General features: G+C 34.4%; 1 protein-coding gene across 17 annotated transcripts in view; it reads right to left on the bottom strand.

The window, feature by feature from the left end:
* The window catches only part of ADGRL3 (adhesion G protein-coupled receptor L3), a 760,294-nt gene that overhangs the window by 331,286 nt on the left and 411,456 nt on the right, over window positions 1-17,552 (bottom strand). For all 17 annotated transcript variants that reach the window (XM_079153720.1, XM_079153723.1, XM_079153729.1 and 14 more), the window contains one exon: window positions 8,180-8,289. In XM_079153720.1, the coding sequence (XP_079009846.1) occupies window positions 8,180-8,289 (110 nt within the window). The remainder of the gene's footprint in view (window positions 1-8,179; window positions 8,290-17,552) is intronic.

A 17,552-nucleotide genomic window follows, 5' to 3' on the forward strand; every position in this document is an offset into this window, starting at 1 on the left:
TTGGAACTTACAGAATTTATAGGAGAATATTTAAGAAATTTAAGAATATGTAAAATTTTACAATATTCACAGAACTTATGGTGATCTGCCATTGGAGAAATTCCTGCCTCAGCCTCTCAAGCCTCTGGAATTGTGGGTGTGTGCCACTGCAGTGGGCTGCAACTGTGTTTTGGCAGGATTTTCCAATTACATAAGTATTCAAAAAAATTCAGTTTTTGGAGCATTTAAAATTCCAGATTTTTATATTAGGAATATTCAATTTATATAAGATTTTCAGCAACGAGTACTTTGGAAAAAAGCTCATCTTCACATATTTTCAATACCTTTCTTCCCAAATGCACAATTTAAAAACAAAATAATTTAACCCCTTTTCACATGTTTACTAGACAATTTGATCATCCTATAAAAATTTCTTTGAATCAAATTTAAATATGGAAACACTGTAATTTTACTGTTTCAAATAGAGCAAAACAAGTACAGTTAAGCTAACCCCTCAAACTTTCAGTTATTCGATTATAAAATTTTACTTCCTAAGGCAAATATTTTCCTAACTCTAGTAAATCAAATTCATTTTCTAATATTATGTAATCATCTCTCTTAATTTACTAAGTAGCATATAAGTGTACATTTACATATTACTAATCTCCTATAGGTATATGAAATACTATCTAAATGTTGATACTATGTGATTTTTGGTTTATTTGATGTAAGTTTACTTTGTTACACTAACACATTTTCTACAATGTATATTTTAAAGAGAATGTCAGTTTTTTCATTTTTCTTGTGCAAATATATTTTGAGTCTCAATAAATCACAGGAACTTAAAACACATCACTGCTCATTATTGATGGTGGCAGTTGCTGACAACTGGTTAGGAGCTCTAAGTGGTTTTCCCGCTTCTTAGCTGGAGCACAGTCACCTTACCCTTGTACTGGAACAGGCAGAACTCTTCCCCTGCTCAAGGCCTGGGGAGCTACATGCCCCCTGCTTTGAACCTTCTTCCCTAGACTTTTTGTCCATTTAATTCTTGTTCTTCAGGTCTAAGAATTCTCCCTTTGGAGAGGCCCTTGATCATCCCTGATTTCTTCATTCTTTTCTATCCTTGAATCATGTTTGCTCTCCCCTTGCATTTTATCATGTGCTTTATTTCATGTGTTCACTATTTGCCTTACTAACCAGACTCCCATCTTCAAAGGTAATTAGCACAGTGACTGATGGTTGGCATGAATCAACCGATAGAATTATTGCCCGTTTGAATCTATGAGAACCAAACTCTAGAGCAACAGTTGCTAATTTAAGTATCTTCAAGAGCCAGGAAACATTGGAAATTATTAAAGCACTGTGAGTGTTGGAAGACAGAAAATAGAAAGGCATGAATCCCATGTAAAGGGGCAGAACACTTAGATCAAGCCTACTGTCCCCAAAAGGCGCGCAGGCCCAGGGTTACTTCAGACATGAAGCTGAATCTGACCTGCGGGTGTTCTGGAAACCTGAGGAAGGTCATTGTAGGCTGAATCTAACCCACAGCTACTAGTCTGAACTTTTTGCTTTACCATTTACACAGGGATATGATCCTACACATGTAGGTGATTTGCCAACCCCACTCCCCCACCCTGCAAAAGATTCTCCAGTACTGGATTTCATGATGTCTTGATGTCTCAGGTAGATTATTATAGAAATTAGGTCAGACAGAACATTTTTAGAACTGATTTATCTGAACAAAGTCTTCATGACTTAGTATAGGTCCTCTAGGTCTTGCTCTCTAGATCAGTGAATCTTATTTTTTTGGAGGCTGGTTTTTCATCTCACTGTGGAACTAATACTTCATAATTTCCCCATTAACCTCTTCCCTTTTTAAAGTTTAAGTTAGTCAAAGCTGTTCTTGGCAGAAGTGCAAATAAATATTTTCATTTCTTACTAATCTATCAGATAATTACATTTTCCCCCCAGTAATGAGGATCAAACCCGAGCCACGTGCATGGTAGGCAAATGCTCTATCCATAGTCCTTCAGATATGTACATTTGCAAACAGTTCACTATCTTTATCATGTTTGACAATGTAAGGAGTATTAGGTTCCAGGGAAATCTTACCAAACAGGGAAGTCCAGAATTTCTACCTTGTCCATCTCTGGGGCATTTGCATAGGTTGCAAATACCAACATGTTCTGGTTTTATATCTGTCATATAATTATTACCTTACATTTTCCCCTCTACTAAAAATTAGTGCCCTTTTTTCTCAAAAGTCTATTCATTCTTTATGACATAGCTCATAGGGTCATTTTCTCTAGAAAAACTATCCTGAAGATACCTACCCCACCCAAGTCAGTCATCAGCCACTTTGGATCAGTGTGTCTTTCAGTACATTGCTAATATAAGCCTTAATTATTTTGTTTGACTAACAATTATAACTTTGGAGACCTTGCTAAATTTGAGGACAGAATCTTTATTGATTTTCTATTACAAGTGTTTTGGTTAATTCCTGGCATGCAGCAGGTATTCAAGAGTGGTTGATTGATGGAAAGAAGGTAAAAGAGGGAGGTCTCCCAAATAAATGATAAAATCCAGTTGAAAACAATTTCCATGCACATAAGAAGAGCTAGACAAAAGTAAAAGAGAGTTTAGAATTAAAACATCTCCATCTCTACTTTCCGTTTTTCAAAGTGATGAAACAATTTTTATGAATACCTACTTTTCTAGAGCAGAAAGGTTTAAATTAAATATTAATCCTTGATTCATTTGAAAAATCTTATATCTGTTAGGTGCAAGATATTGAGAAAGAGGAAGACATTATTTGGGAAAGAAAGGGTCTGCTGAAGAAGGAAAAGGACAGGAACAAAGAAAGGATGAATTTTATGGCTCTCAGAAGTGCCATTTTAAAAAGATAGACTTTATATAACTGACACTTGCAGAGGGAATAGTTTAAAAATATGAGATGCTATTTGTTAAATTATAAAGACTGTACAGAAAAATATGAAAAAAATTTGGGGGCTAGTAGCGCTCCTGAAGATAACAATTATAATTAAACAAATTGAAGTAACTAAAATTCACATGATTTTTAAAAATTTTTATAATTGACCTTTGAATTAATAAGGTCTTGTTTGCAGATAAGACTTTCTTCTGTTTCTCATTCTTGCAATGGACATAATACTTTTGCATGAGTCATTTGACTAAATTTCCTTTTTCTTTTAATCATAACCTATTCATTGAGTGCCTCCTATATGTCTAAAACTGGAACAGAAAATGAAGTATTTGAAATTAAATGTACCTTAACACTTATGTCATCTTTCTAAACTCAAAAATATCAGTAAATTTCAGTAAAGTGAGTTTAAAAATGTGTAATTGCTTTTTTACATATTAGTAATGAAAATATGTATATATTAAAATAAGCACAGGTTTGAACATTAATTTCAAAATTGTTTTAAAATTAATTATAATAAAGTATTTAAGGATCTGGTTTTACTAATAACTTTTTTACTTGTAAATTTTAATTTTCCAATAATGCTAATTTTGTATGACTTTTCATAAAGACAATTACACACATAACTGTTCAGATAGCTAAAGTGAACACTGAGAAAGCCTTAAGTACTATAACATTGGTTTAATCAAATACATTTCTAATAACACTCCAAATTCTGTACTTCCCCTTTAATTTAAGAAAATCTACCTTAAGAGGATAGCAAGAATCAGAAATATGTGCTTTGTTATTTCTGAAAGAGAGAAACGGAGATAACTGTTTGTCAGGGAAGAGGAGCTCTTTTGGAGTGTAATATGCATGAAATTGTATGCATTGGAAGAAACACCATTTGTCAGCAGGCTACAAAGTAAAGATTCTTTGCTGAGAATATTCTAAGAAGGTGGTCGGTTGTTTAACTGTATTCTCTCTAATACAAGTCATCCATGTAACGTGCCTCAGTGAAGGCAGCTCTACTTGAAAATACCACATCTTCAATCTCAAATCAGGTCAAAAGGGATGGAGACAGGGTGGAAAGAAGAGGGAAGAACAAAAATGGGGCTTAGTAAATAGAGAGGTTTAACCTCTTAAATATTTGGGTCATCTCCTGGGAGGAAAATATTCACTAAGAAGGAAAATCAAACCTCAAAAGAAAATACACAGGATACAAAAGACACTGGAACTAAGGTGTGACAGGAACAGAGAAAAATTTTGATTTATCTGTTCCAAATTTTGTTAGTAACAGGGTATCTGTGAACACAGATAAGAAATACACAGCAAAAGAAAAAGTTAAGACTCAGCAAAGACTAAATGCACCTTTAGGAATTCTGAAAAAGATGGCTATAAGACAAAGAAGGCAGTCTTACTAAATTGTTTACAGTCACTAAATTTTCTTGATTTCTTCTCCATTGGAATCTTTAAAAGAAAGTTCCCCTAAAGTCATCATTATTCCATTATGTACCTATCTACTGACTCCTAAAATTCTGTGCAAAAATTATTGTAAGTTGGGCTGGGGATGTAGTTAAATGGTAGAGCAGCATTTCCTTCACATGGGTGAGGCCCTAGGTTCACTATCCAGGAAAACACACACATGCACACATACAAATTGTTCTAAGCTTCGTGGGACATTTACTTTTCTTATGTAACACAAACATCTGTGTTGAATTTTTGTCTGCATTACCTCTAATATGCTTCCTTAGAATTGATATATTTTCCAAAGAATTTGTTTTTCTAATTTTCTCATGATGGTAATTTAACCTAAAAAATCGATGCTGTTGTAGAAATACACATACAGAATGCATATAAGGAAAGAAAATATCAATAATAACAATATTTTTCACATAGCATTATTATGAAAATATTCACAAATATGAAATGTATTTTAGTTATGTGTCACTCAATATCAATGAATTCTGAGAAATGAATCACTAGATGATTTTTGCCATTGTGTGAACAACATAAAGTGTACGTACACAAACCTAGCTGGTATGACCTATTATTCACCTGGGCAAACCTGTAGCACAATACTCTATTGAGGGCTGCAGGCAACTGGAACAAAACTAAACATATTTATGTACTTAAGCATATCTAAATAGAAAAGGTGCAGTAAAATTCCCAGGTAACAGGAATTCTTCAGTTCCATTAAAATCTTATGGGACTTCTATCATATGTGTTCTGCTATTCATCACAATGTCATGTGTCACCTGACTGTACTAACATGTGTTACAGTTTGTGGTCATAAATCAAAATGGAAATGGACATTAGTGAATTGTATAACAAAATAAAACTTTACTGGGTTTATTAGTTGTTTAATGAGAAAATTTTAAAATATGAAATCCTAAATCTGAAGTTTGCCCTATGCTAATGCAATAAAGGTCTCTCATAAAGATTCACAAAGACATTGAGCACACCTTTCCTCAATAATACAATAATTAAAAACACCTTCCTCACTTCACTAGATAAGAGGTGTATTCTAAACTGTATGTAGTATGTTTAATGGCACAAACTAGTTAATGCCCTAAACCTTCATGAAATGTTTGGGGAAAAGGCATAGAGTGATTCAATTGCTCTAAATAATAGAGCACAAACTTCTTAATAATAAATAGCTAAGGGACTAAGAAAAAAGGATCTGAGTCCTTGAAGCATTTGTGTTGACCATAGGCCATTACCATACCACTAAAAATTATTAGAATTAAATATTAAAAAGATTTAAAAACTCACAAAAATATAAAGGAAAAATAATCTATCAGAAAAAGAAATATAGCCAGTACTGGCTCTGCCATTCTCTCAAAAGTCTACATCTCACATGGACCCGTATACAGACTTCAGTAAAATGACAACACTCATACCTGCCAGCAAGGGTCTTGTGGGGACTGAATACAATAATGTATGTAAACATTTATGCTATGTAATAAATGACATGGAGCAAGTGTCAATAAATAACAGGAATTTAAAATAAGTTAATCTTTTCAACATTGAAAAAACTCAAGCATTTTATACTAAAGGAAAGAAAAACTGTTGGGTATTGATCTCTATCGGGATTTATTAATCAATCAGTAAAGGTATCAGGGTAAGATGCTGAAAATTTTAATGGCTTACTCATGCAAAAGAACCCAGTCTTTTTGTTAAATAACCAGACCATATTCTAAGACCCACACTGCCTGATCTTTGATTGTCTTTCTATTGAATTAATCTACTTCTCCAATGAGCCATGATAGTTTATTTTATAGTTTACGTTTTCCTCTGGATTATTTTCTTTTAAAGTTATGTAAAATTTAGCAAATGAATTCCAATTCTGCATTACATTTCTAACTGAAATATACTGAAAATAATTTAAACAAACATGATCATACAATAGAGTATGAATTAAACCAATGTATACAGTAGATAGTGGGCACACCTAAGTTTACAATTCTTTAGTGAAAGAATCAGATAAATACTTTAATATAATAAGGAACATAGTTATAATGCAGTCAGTAAATTTCAGGATTAATAAAAATCAGCAAGAACAGGAATGTTAAGGTAAGGAACAGCCAATCTCTAAACATTTATGAGAGAAATGAAATCGCTGGTAAACCATAATCCTTTTAGCAAAAGTGTATGAGCAAGTTCTTATTTATGTTGAAGTAATACATTTAGAAGATATTTTAGCATGAGTTTAGCATAGGACATTGGAGTAGTGATCCTCAAAGAAATTCTGATGAAATACATGAAACTAAAGAGACAGCTGTGAAGTTTGTTACTTTTAAAAATTTAAGATGAAATCTACAATCTGACCTTTTACTTCTGCTTTCATGTTTCAAAGTATAAAAATGAAAAATATAAATTAAGATTTTTAAAAATGAGGTCCACCTTACTGTATATTTTAATAAAATGCCTTCCTAGGACAAGATGCTACATATTTCCCAAAGATCTTATTATGCAACCGAGGTATAACTATTCTATTTCCAAGACGGCCTATGAATTTCATTTCTTTAAAAATTCCCTCTTATACAATAAATGGCCATTTTGAGTATTATATTTTTCGTAGAAGGCCTTGTAGGGATAACAATTTAAGAAACATACTATAATTGAGATTTCAAAGAAACAATTAATAGTTTTTCATAAGAAGATCAGTATATCAAACTTTACTAGATTAACTTTCTCTAATCAACCACACTACAAATAACAAAAATTGAAACTGTCCCTTGATCACTTTCATTATAATTTTTAACTTCCAATTCATTTTTTAGTGGTCAAATTTCTATTTTTGAAGTCTGTGCGTTTCCAGTTCAAGAGTGTTGCTACTTTTAAATAAGTGTGAAAGAGGCAAGCTTATAACTATCTCTTGGCACAGTAAACGAGCTGATCCCCAGATATTTTGCTCCTTCTGAGACATCAAAGAAAGCTGGAACCTGGGATTTGTTTATGATCCCAGGTGTTTTCTATCTTTGGGATGAGCTGAATATCTAAAATGAGACTACAGGATTTCCTGAGTGATTTTCACTAAAAAATCCCATGAATAATTAACTAGTCACTTCAAAAATTTTTTTTTTCTTTTGAGATAGTGAGTCTTCTTTGGGGTAGAAAATTCAGAAAATGTTCCATTTTAGATTGATTGATTCTTCATTATTCCTGAAGAAAAAAATACATTCCTGTCCTATATTTTATATCTGACATAAACATTGCAGATACGCGTCTAGGCTTTAAAAAATATACTCTGAAGAATGCTTTAATTCATAAAATCCTTGTTTGTTTCTTTTACAGTCTGTTTCCTCTGGAATATATTTCAGTCTGTTTCCTCTGGAATATATTTCTAAACTTCAAAATGTTGACAGCATGTGAAGATTAGTTATAATTGTTTCTATGAAATTCAAAACTAAGCAATTTCTATACTACTCTATGTACAAGTATATTATTTACTCTATTTTCCCATTTGCTCAGACCTGGGTGATGCAGGATTGGCATGACACTTCTTCAACCTTTTTCTAAATATTTTAAATTACTGTATTAAGAAAGTAGTGTCAAGATAGGTATTGATGTATGGAAACATCAAAAATAAATGCTGCAGGAATATGCAGGAAATATTTAATTCTTCCAATGGTGGGGAAGGTCTATGATCTGATCCTCAAAAATTAAATTCAGTCTCCTTTGTCATTACTACTTTCATTTTTTCACAGATATTTTGTAAATTCATGCAAAACAAAGATTAATATTTTTTCTTACAAGAAAAGACAGGAATATACATACTGTAAGGGACACATTCATACTGTACTTCAAGGTATTTATAGGTTCCTGGACATGGGTCCGGAAAAACATCAGGACCTGCAACCACTGCACACTGGGTTCTGTTATTGCATCTGAAATCAAAAGAAAAGAAGAAATAATAAATTTATGAAAAGATAAATCATTATCAGCATCATCACAAACATTACTTTAGTTCTAGTTACCTAGATTTAAGTAAGATTTTGATGGCCTTAAGACTGTAGAATATTAAGGAAATATCTATAGTATTTCTTTTTAAAAACTAGACATGAAAATCAATGTGTGCAGTTTTTTCATATTAACTAATTTAAAGTTTCATTGAATACATCATGATTTTGAGGTAAAAGTTAATTACTGCTAAAGCAACACAAACTGGTCCTAGAGTATTGCCAATGTTAAGACAGGTAAGGAAGATTATTCAATAGAAAAGATCCACTCCTATTTCAAAAAATGTCCTTAAGAAAACATAACCTCAGAATTTCATTAGTTATAAAAATTAATTCACTGTGATGATTTTCATTTTAAAGTCAGTGAAAAGTGGTATTGACTAATTTTATCCAAGTCTAAAAATATCAGTAAAAAGTTAATATGCAAATATTAAAAATGTATATTTTAATTTATTTTATATAATTTAATGTACTACTAACTACATAAGTGAAACCATTTCATATATTCATATATATATATACACACATATATATATATAGTTTTTAGTTGTGGATGAACATTAGGATACATTTTGACATAACCACAAAGTATGAAATAGAATTTGCTCTAATTCAGTCCCCAACATTTCCCACCTCTTGCCCCCTACTTCTCTTTATTTTTATTTATTTATATTTATGTGGTGCTGAGAATAGAACGCAGTGCCTCACACATGCTAGGCAAGCGCTCTACCACTGAGCCACACCCCAGCCCCAAGTGAAACCATTTTTAAGAATCCACATGTATGTACATGCTTATAGCACAGTGAATCCCAACACTGAGTCTATCCACAAAAGATTAATTTGAAAAAAATTATAAATAAATTGCACAGAGATCAGGAGAAGTAGGGGGCAAGGTGTGGGAAATGTTGGGGAGTTAATTAGAGCAAATTCTATTCAATACTTTTGTAATTATGTCCGAAATGTATACTAATGTTATATATAATTTAAAAGAATAAAAAATGATTGATTCACATTTTCCTTATGTTCAGTCAAATAATGACACTAAGTTCACAGATTATAGATTAACAAAGGTCAACATTCTATCTATATAATTTAAAATGATATCTTTACATTTCTAAAGAGGAAAATAAAATATGATTATTGTAAGAGAAATATAAACCTGGGTACTTCTGTGGTAATTACACTAAGCAGATCTGGTCTTATTTATTCTTCAGAAGAAATACATGTAATAAAATTAATACTGTGAAAAAATACTGAAAAAGACACTCAAGTTCACAGGCACCTCATTGCAGCAAAATTTACTCAGAAACTTTCTAGATTCAACTATTTTTCCATAAGTAGATTTTTCTGGAGGAAAAAAACAATGGTTTATCCCACCCGTAATATTGGCACAAAATGTATGGGATGAACACGTTAGTTATTCCCCAATTTATGTTTGTGTATTTCACTTCAGAAGTATTTATTCAGAAGTTTAATATAATCTCAGGGTTAAATGTTTTCCATTACTTTCTCAAAGAAACACTTCATCCCTGATGCAGTCCATATCTCAGAATACATGAAATATAAAATGTTATTACTTAAGGCTACCCTTTATCAGGCTTAATGAGAATTTTATTTGGTCCCTAAATTAAAATCAATTCATCAGTGAATATCTTAAGCTGAAAATATATTCTATGCTATCAGTGAAAGATTAATAATAGCCAATATGCAATACTCATCAGACAGTTCAGACTAACAGTTGATCCTGAGGGTGAATGAGTTCTAAAGTTCCCCTGTGTGGATGTAATGTGTGAGCTGAGGATTAAGCAACGGTACGATGATATTAGTGTAAATGTGACCATCCTCTCAAATGCATGCCAAACTAAAAACTTGATATTTTAAGTGTACTCATGATTCTTACAAATAGTGGTACATCCTTATTACAAAGGGAATCCATTTGAAGAAGGTGTCTCAAATTAAAGGACATATTTTTGCAGTTATACCAATTTTCACACTACATTATAAATTACATATAGATAACTCTATATGTGAGAAAATTTGAAAAGCAACTATTTGCAGTAAATACTAGTCATATTGATTGTTCAAAAGCACTATATTTTGAATATTTTTTGTTGTTGTTTATACTGGGGATTGAACCTGAAGCACTTTGCCCTTAAGTTACATCCCCAGCCCTTTTTATTTTTTTATTTCAAAATGGGTTCTCACTAAGTTGCTTAGGATATTGTTAAATACCCAGGGTAGCCACAAACTTGTAATCTTCCTGCCTCAGTCCCCTGAGTTGCTGGAAACAATATTTAAAAATTATGGTGAATGAAAATAAAACTAATTTTAGTATTGGATTAAATTTTGAACAATTTATCCCACAAAGAACACATATTTCTAAATTGTCAAATGTAAAATCATTCTAATATTAGAGATTAAAAAAGTAAAATAAAATTATCTAATGTCATATGCTTTAAACTCAGATATATTGTTTGATTTAAATATAAATATAAATTTAAAGATGACTTTCAATATTCTTCCTACTTGATATTAAATATAATTTTAGAACCACAATAAAGGATGAGAAAAGACTGCAATAATATGTTCAAATACATCCTAATCCAGCAATATGGAGAAAACATCATAATCATATAGAAGTATCTGAAGCATTTTTTTACAGTGATAAAATGTCAATAATATTTTCATTGGAAACTTTGGTGATAACAATCTCTATACCAACATTTGTGTCCTTAGAAGGTGAGGCTGGTAAACATCATATAAAAATCTTTAAAAAAAATACCTCTTGGAAATTCAGGTTTCACAAACAACATAGGTCAGTTGTTTTGTTCCGTTTTTTTTAATTACCTAACAGAGTACAGTTTTTGCTGCTGTTATCATTATCTTCATTTGCATTTGTTTCAAGTTGGGTGAATAACAAATACTCCATTACAGAGAGTCTGAGTTCTTTTGAGAGTAATGTAAAATAAAGGAGTAGTGATGCAGGAAGAAAAGTGCACAAATTCAGAGAAGATTGAGAGTAGAAACAGAAAACAATTCCCTTCTAAAACAAAAAAGCAAATTTAAAAAATTACACAAACTACACAAGTTCTTTGTTGTTTGCAAATTTACTTTGGATAAGCCCAAGATTTACTAGTGAAATGCCCCATATCTAATAATACTTCAAACTTAGCATGTTCACTTGTATTCTATTTGTCATCTCTTTTTTAAAAACTCTAATTCATTTTAGTTGATTTAATTTTTCTACCTTTATTGACTGTAATGGTTAATTGGAAGTGTCAGCTTGATTGGATTAATAGATGTCAATGATTAAGAGGCCTGTGAGGGTGTGTCTAGGAATGATTGGAGTGTGGGATAGCCAACTGAAGTGGAGACCCTCCGTAAGCATGGGCAGCACAGTCCAACAGGATGGTGGCTTAGATGGAATAAAAGTTGGAAGAACAAGAAAGCAGCAGCAGATGCAAGCAAGACTACTTTTGAACGAATTCTTGTTTGTAGGTTCGATCGTCTGGGATATTGAACCCTAGCTTCTTCACTCTTCCAAAGTGGACTCTGCCAGTGATTCCCAGAGCATGAGCCCATTAATTCACTCCTTTGGTTGTGAAGTGAGTTCCTTGGTTGGAATCGATGCTCTGCGGAATGGAATACCACGACGATGGAAAAGGCATTCTGTAAGTCCACAGATGGTCGTTTTGGCTGAAGCACATGTGTAGAGATGGCAAATTCATACCCAGAATAAGTGTCTATTATAGAAAGGACAAACCACTGCCCCTTTCATGATGGAAGTGGTTCAATATAATCGACCAGTCACCAGGTTGCTGGCTGATCTCCCAGGGAATGATGCCATACAGGGGCTGAGCACTGGTCTTTGCTGCTGGCAAACTGGGCACTTAGCAGTGGCTATAGCCAAATCAGTTTTGGTGAATGGAAGTCTATGCTGCCGAGCCCATGCATAACCACCATCCCTGCCACCTTGACCACTTTGTTCATGAGCCCACTGGGCAATGACTGTGGTGTCTGGGGAGAGGCTGAATGCTATCCACAGATTGGGTCATCCTATTGACCTGAATATGAAAATCCTCCTCTTTTGAGGTCACCTTTTGTGGGCAATTACATGAAACACAAATATCTTCAAATTTTTGCCCATTCAGAGAGGTGTATCCACATAACTCTTCCCCAACTGTCCTTGTCACCATTTTCCAAAGATGTTCCTCCCAGTTCCCTGACCAGCTAGCTAACATGAATCAGTGTACAGTTGCACATGTGGCCATTTTTCCTTCCATGCAAAATGCACAACCAGATGTACTGTCTGAACTTCTGCCCACTGTGAAAATTTCCTTTCACTACTATCCTTCAGGGTTGTTCCAGAAAGGGGCAGCAGTGCTGCAGCTATCCATTTCTGAGTTGTACCTGTGTATCATGCATAACCATCCATGAACCAGGCCCTTGTCTTCTCTTCCTCTGTTAACTGATCATGAGGTGCACCCCATGAGACCATAGGTTCATGCTGAGGGACAGAAGGTACTGCAGCTGAAGTAGGAATCATGGGCAATTGGGCCACTTCTTCATGGGACCTACTTGTGCCTTGGGTCCCACCTGTCCCAGTCACATATATAGCACTTTCACTTGATGATGGAATGCTGTTGTACACATCCAACTTAATGGCTTGGTGGGCCAAGTAACATCCAGTTCATGATAGGTAGCTCAAGTCACAGAGTAATCTGGTGGCCCATGGTCAAGGTTTCAGTTTCCACTAAGGCCCAGTAGCAGGCCAAGAGCTGTTTCTCAAAGGGAGAGTAGTTGTCTGAAAAATGACGGCAGGGCCTTGCTCCAAAACCCCAAAGGCCTCCTCTGTGATTCACCTATGCGGGCCTGCCAAAAGCCCAAGACTGCTTCCCTATCTACCACTGACACTCAATTACCATTGGGTCTGCTGGGTCATGTGGTCCAAGTGGCAAAGCAGCCTGCACAGCAGCCTGGACCTATTGCAGAGCTTTCTCCTGTTCTGGACCACACTCAAAACAAGAAGCTTTTCTAGTCACTTGGTAGATAAGGTGAAGTAACACACCCAAGTGAGGAATGTGCTGCCTCCAAAATCCAAATAGTCCCATCAGGCATTGTGCTTCCTTCTTATTTGTAGGAGGGATCAGATACAACAACTTATTCTTTATGTTAAAAGTACTATCTGTGCAGGCTCCACACCACAGGACTCCTAAAAACTTTACTGAAGTTGAAGACCCTTGAATTTTAGGGGTATTTATTTCCCATCCTCTGATATGCAAGTGGTCCATTTGCAAGTTCAAAGTGGTTGCTAGCTCCTGCTCAGTTGGTCCAATCAACATAATGTCATCAATATTATGGACCAGTGTAATAGCTTGTGGAAGAGAGAAACGATCAAGATCTCTACAAACTAAGCTATGACACAATCCTGGAGAGTTGACATACACCTGGGAAGAACAGTGAAAGTGTACTGCTGGCCTTGCCAGCTGAAAGCAAATTGTTTCTGGTGGTCCTTGTGCACTGGGATGGAGAAAAAGCATTTGCCAAATCAATAACCACATACCAGGTACCAGATATATTAATCTGTTCTAGCAAGGAAACCACAACTGGTACAACAATCGGAATCACCACCTGATTAAGCTTACAATAATTAAATGTCATTCTCCAAGACCCATCTATCTTCTGAACAGGCCAAATAGGAAAGTTAAATGGGGATGTTGTGGGAATCACCACCCCTGCATCCTTCAAGTCCTTAATGGTGGCACTGATCTCTGCAATCCCTCCAGGAATGAGGTATGGCTTTTGATTCACTATTTTCCCAAATATGAAATTCCAGAGGCTTCCATTTGCCTTTTCCACCACATTAGCCCTCACTCCACTGGTTAGGGAACCAATGTAGGAGTTTTGCCAAGTGCTAAGTATATCTAGCCCCATTATACTTTCTGGGAATAGAGAAATAACCACAGGGTAAGTTCGGGGGCCCACCAGACCCACTGTGAATTAAACCTTGGCCAGAACTCCATTGATCACATGACCCACATAAGCCCCTACTTTTTCTTACTGGAGGGCCATAATGATGTTTCAGGTGGGCTGGAATCAATGTCAGTTTAGAGCTGTGTCTGGCAGTCCATGAAAGGTCTCATCATTGCCTTTTCCCCAAAGCATAGTTACCCTGGTAAAAGGTTTTAGGTCCCTTTGGGGAAGGATGGGAGAAAGATTTAATAGTAAAGATTTTGGGTATGGTACCAGGTCCTTCCTCAATGGGACCTGGCCCTCTCTTCATTCAAGGGGTTCCGGATCTGTAAATTCACTCAAATCCAGGAAGTGGTTGAGGGGCCATGATTCTCTACTGGTATGATCTAGGGCAAATGCACATTGACTAATAAAATTGTTAGTTAGGAAATACAATGTGATGTTTCAGTATAGGTATACATTGTAAAATAATACCACAATCACACTAACATAACCATTGTCTCACAAGTTATCTTTTATTGTGGTGAGGAAATTTAAGGTGTAATGCCTTAGAAACTTCAAGTATGTAATAGTTACCATTAACCATGGCTACCATTCTATAAGTTAAATCTCCAGAGCAAACTCATCAACATCTCCCCATTTCCCCCACTTCCTCACAGCTTGGTAACCTTCACTCTACTCTATGGTTCTGTCAGTTGTGTGTGAGTGTGTGTGTGTGTGTGTGTGTGTGTGTGTGTGTGTGTGTGTGTGTTCCAGTATAAAGGTTTTGAGTTTAATTTGGCTAAAAGGTATTATATGTTCACAGTATTTGCTCTAATTGCAGTGGAATTCTCAATTGCACAAAATTTATTCTTACAAATGTGGAAAAATGTACAAGATTTAGCAGGCCAATAAAGGCAAATTGTAAAGCACTTTATAAAAATCAGTGTACTGATGTGTTTTGAAATGATGTATTTTCAATTTAGTCTTACACAAAATCTCAAAAATGTGATATAACATTGAGAAATTTAATAAAAACTTGCTGATTCATATTAAATTGAATTTACATTTCAGTGTTAATATGCCTTACTAGAAACAAACATCAAATGGTTATTTCATATTTATGAACTGAAATAAATAAGTTTTATTTTGACAAAATACAATCTAAATTTTACTGCAATGCAAGATACTGTTTCCTTATGTCTTAAAAATTTTTGGTGGAAAATTTAAAAATATAAATATATACATATATCCACATATACATATATTCATACATACAGACACAAATATGTCTGTGTGCTAACCTTAAGGGCTTATTCCCAGTGAATTAATCCTGTGATAGGATTAACTGAGTGGTAACTGAAGGTGGGTAGTGTGTGACTGGAAGAGGTGAGTCATTGGGGAAATGCCTCTGGGGTATTTTTGGTGAGCTGGGATTAGTTTCTCTCTCTGCTGTCCGATCATTCTATAAATTGCTTTCTTCCATCACACTCCTCTGCCATGATGTTCTACCTCACTTTGAGCCCTGAGGAATGTAGTCTGGTGTTTATGAATCAAGACCTCTGAAATCATGAGTCCCCAAATATAATTTTCCTCCTCTACAATTGTTCTGGTCAGGTCTTTTAGTCACAGCAGTGAAAAGCTGACTAAGGCATAGTGCCTTGAGCTCATGTGTTACAACCAACATCTGAAAGGGTAGTAATCTCACAAGGGAATCCAATTTCCAAATATTCCACGCAATCCTGGCAATATTTGATAAAGCAAATTATCATAATCATCAGTCAACATCCATATATATTTTTGAAGCCTATTCCAAAAAATAAAATGATTATTTCAGATATACGGGTATAAGTCATAGAAACAGGTTTCCCAAAATAAATGGAAATGTGTTTTTTAAAATTAACAAATTCATACGTATTACTTGGAAAAGCATTTCAGTCCTGATTCTGTAACAGTGATTTCAAAAATAAATCTGTCATCAGTTGAATTCTATAACAATGGCTAGATAGAATTTTGAAAAAGAAAATCATTGAGTAATAAATAGAATTTCATCTATATTAGTTCCTTACCATCTACTTGTGGCAACATTTGAGAGCTGTATATTTTTTTACCATGTATGCAGTTAAATACATTGCAGGGATGTGATACCGAGCCATTTAGTTAAGACTTCTGTTAATGTAAATATGCTGTATTTCCAAAGTAAACTATAAATGAGAAAAACAAGAAGAAATAGAATGAAGCCTTGAGATGGAGGAGTGGAAAGAAAAAGGGCTTTTATAAAATTGTACGCTGAAATCAGTTGGCAGTAAAGCTTATAAAAGCAAAGTCATAAAATGAACTAGGAAAAATGCCTTTGACTTTTATCACTTTTAATAAAGTGCTAAAAAAAAGGCAAATGAATAATTCTGCATGAGTGTGTGAAGATGCATGTGCATACACTTGGCCTTTATTTCCCAGCCAGGTGCCTTGGCACACCTGTAGTCCCAGTTACACAGAAGGCTGTGGGATCACTTAAACCCAGGAACTCAAGAACAGACTGAACAACAGCAAGACTCCATCTCAAAAAAAAAAAAATTAAAAAAAGTAGAAAAGATTTCCAAAGTAGGAGTATAATGGAGAGACACAAATTTATTTTGCATTATATTCTGTAGTCTCTAACTCTGCCCTCATACATAGATTTTTTTTCAGGACTGAGAATTGAACCAAGGACCATTATACCTCTGAGATAGATACCCAGTCTACCCCCAACCCCCACTGTTAAATTTTATTTTGAGACATGTATGTTTTTTCCTGCCTCAGCCTCCTGAGTCAGACGTGTCTGTTATATTACAATATATGAAGATAACCAAAATAATGTTTATATGAGGTTAAAAAGACTCATTGATGCACTCAGGCATAGATTTTTGAAGAGTACAGTAGGGAGTTATTTACATTTCAAAAAATTAATTCAGTTTTCTTCAGATTTTATATGTATAATGTAACAGACATAGCTTAGCATAACAAAACATTAAGTAAAAGTTCAGGGAAATGCCAGTGACTGAAAACACTAATTCTCAAAGGCCCCCTTCCCCTTACCTGTTTCATTTCTCCCCTCTTACCTGGGACTAGTTAGGTTGACTATTCAATGAACTCCAGTGATGACCTCACATCTCAGAGATACATCTCAATCTTATATCCCAACTGCCTTAATTTATGGTATCACCAAGAAGCAATAATTTTAAGACAAACCTGATGTCGTT

The sequence above is a fragment of the Sciurus vulgaris genome, assembly GCF_902686455.1.
Source record: "Sciurus vulgaris genome assembly, chromosome: 9".
In the NCBI taxonomy this organism is placed as follows: domain Eukaryota; kingdom Metazoa; phylum Chordata; class Mammalia; order Rodentia; family Sciuridae; genus Sciurus; species Sciurus vulgaris.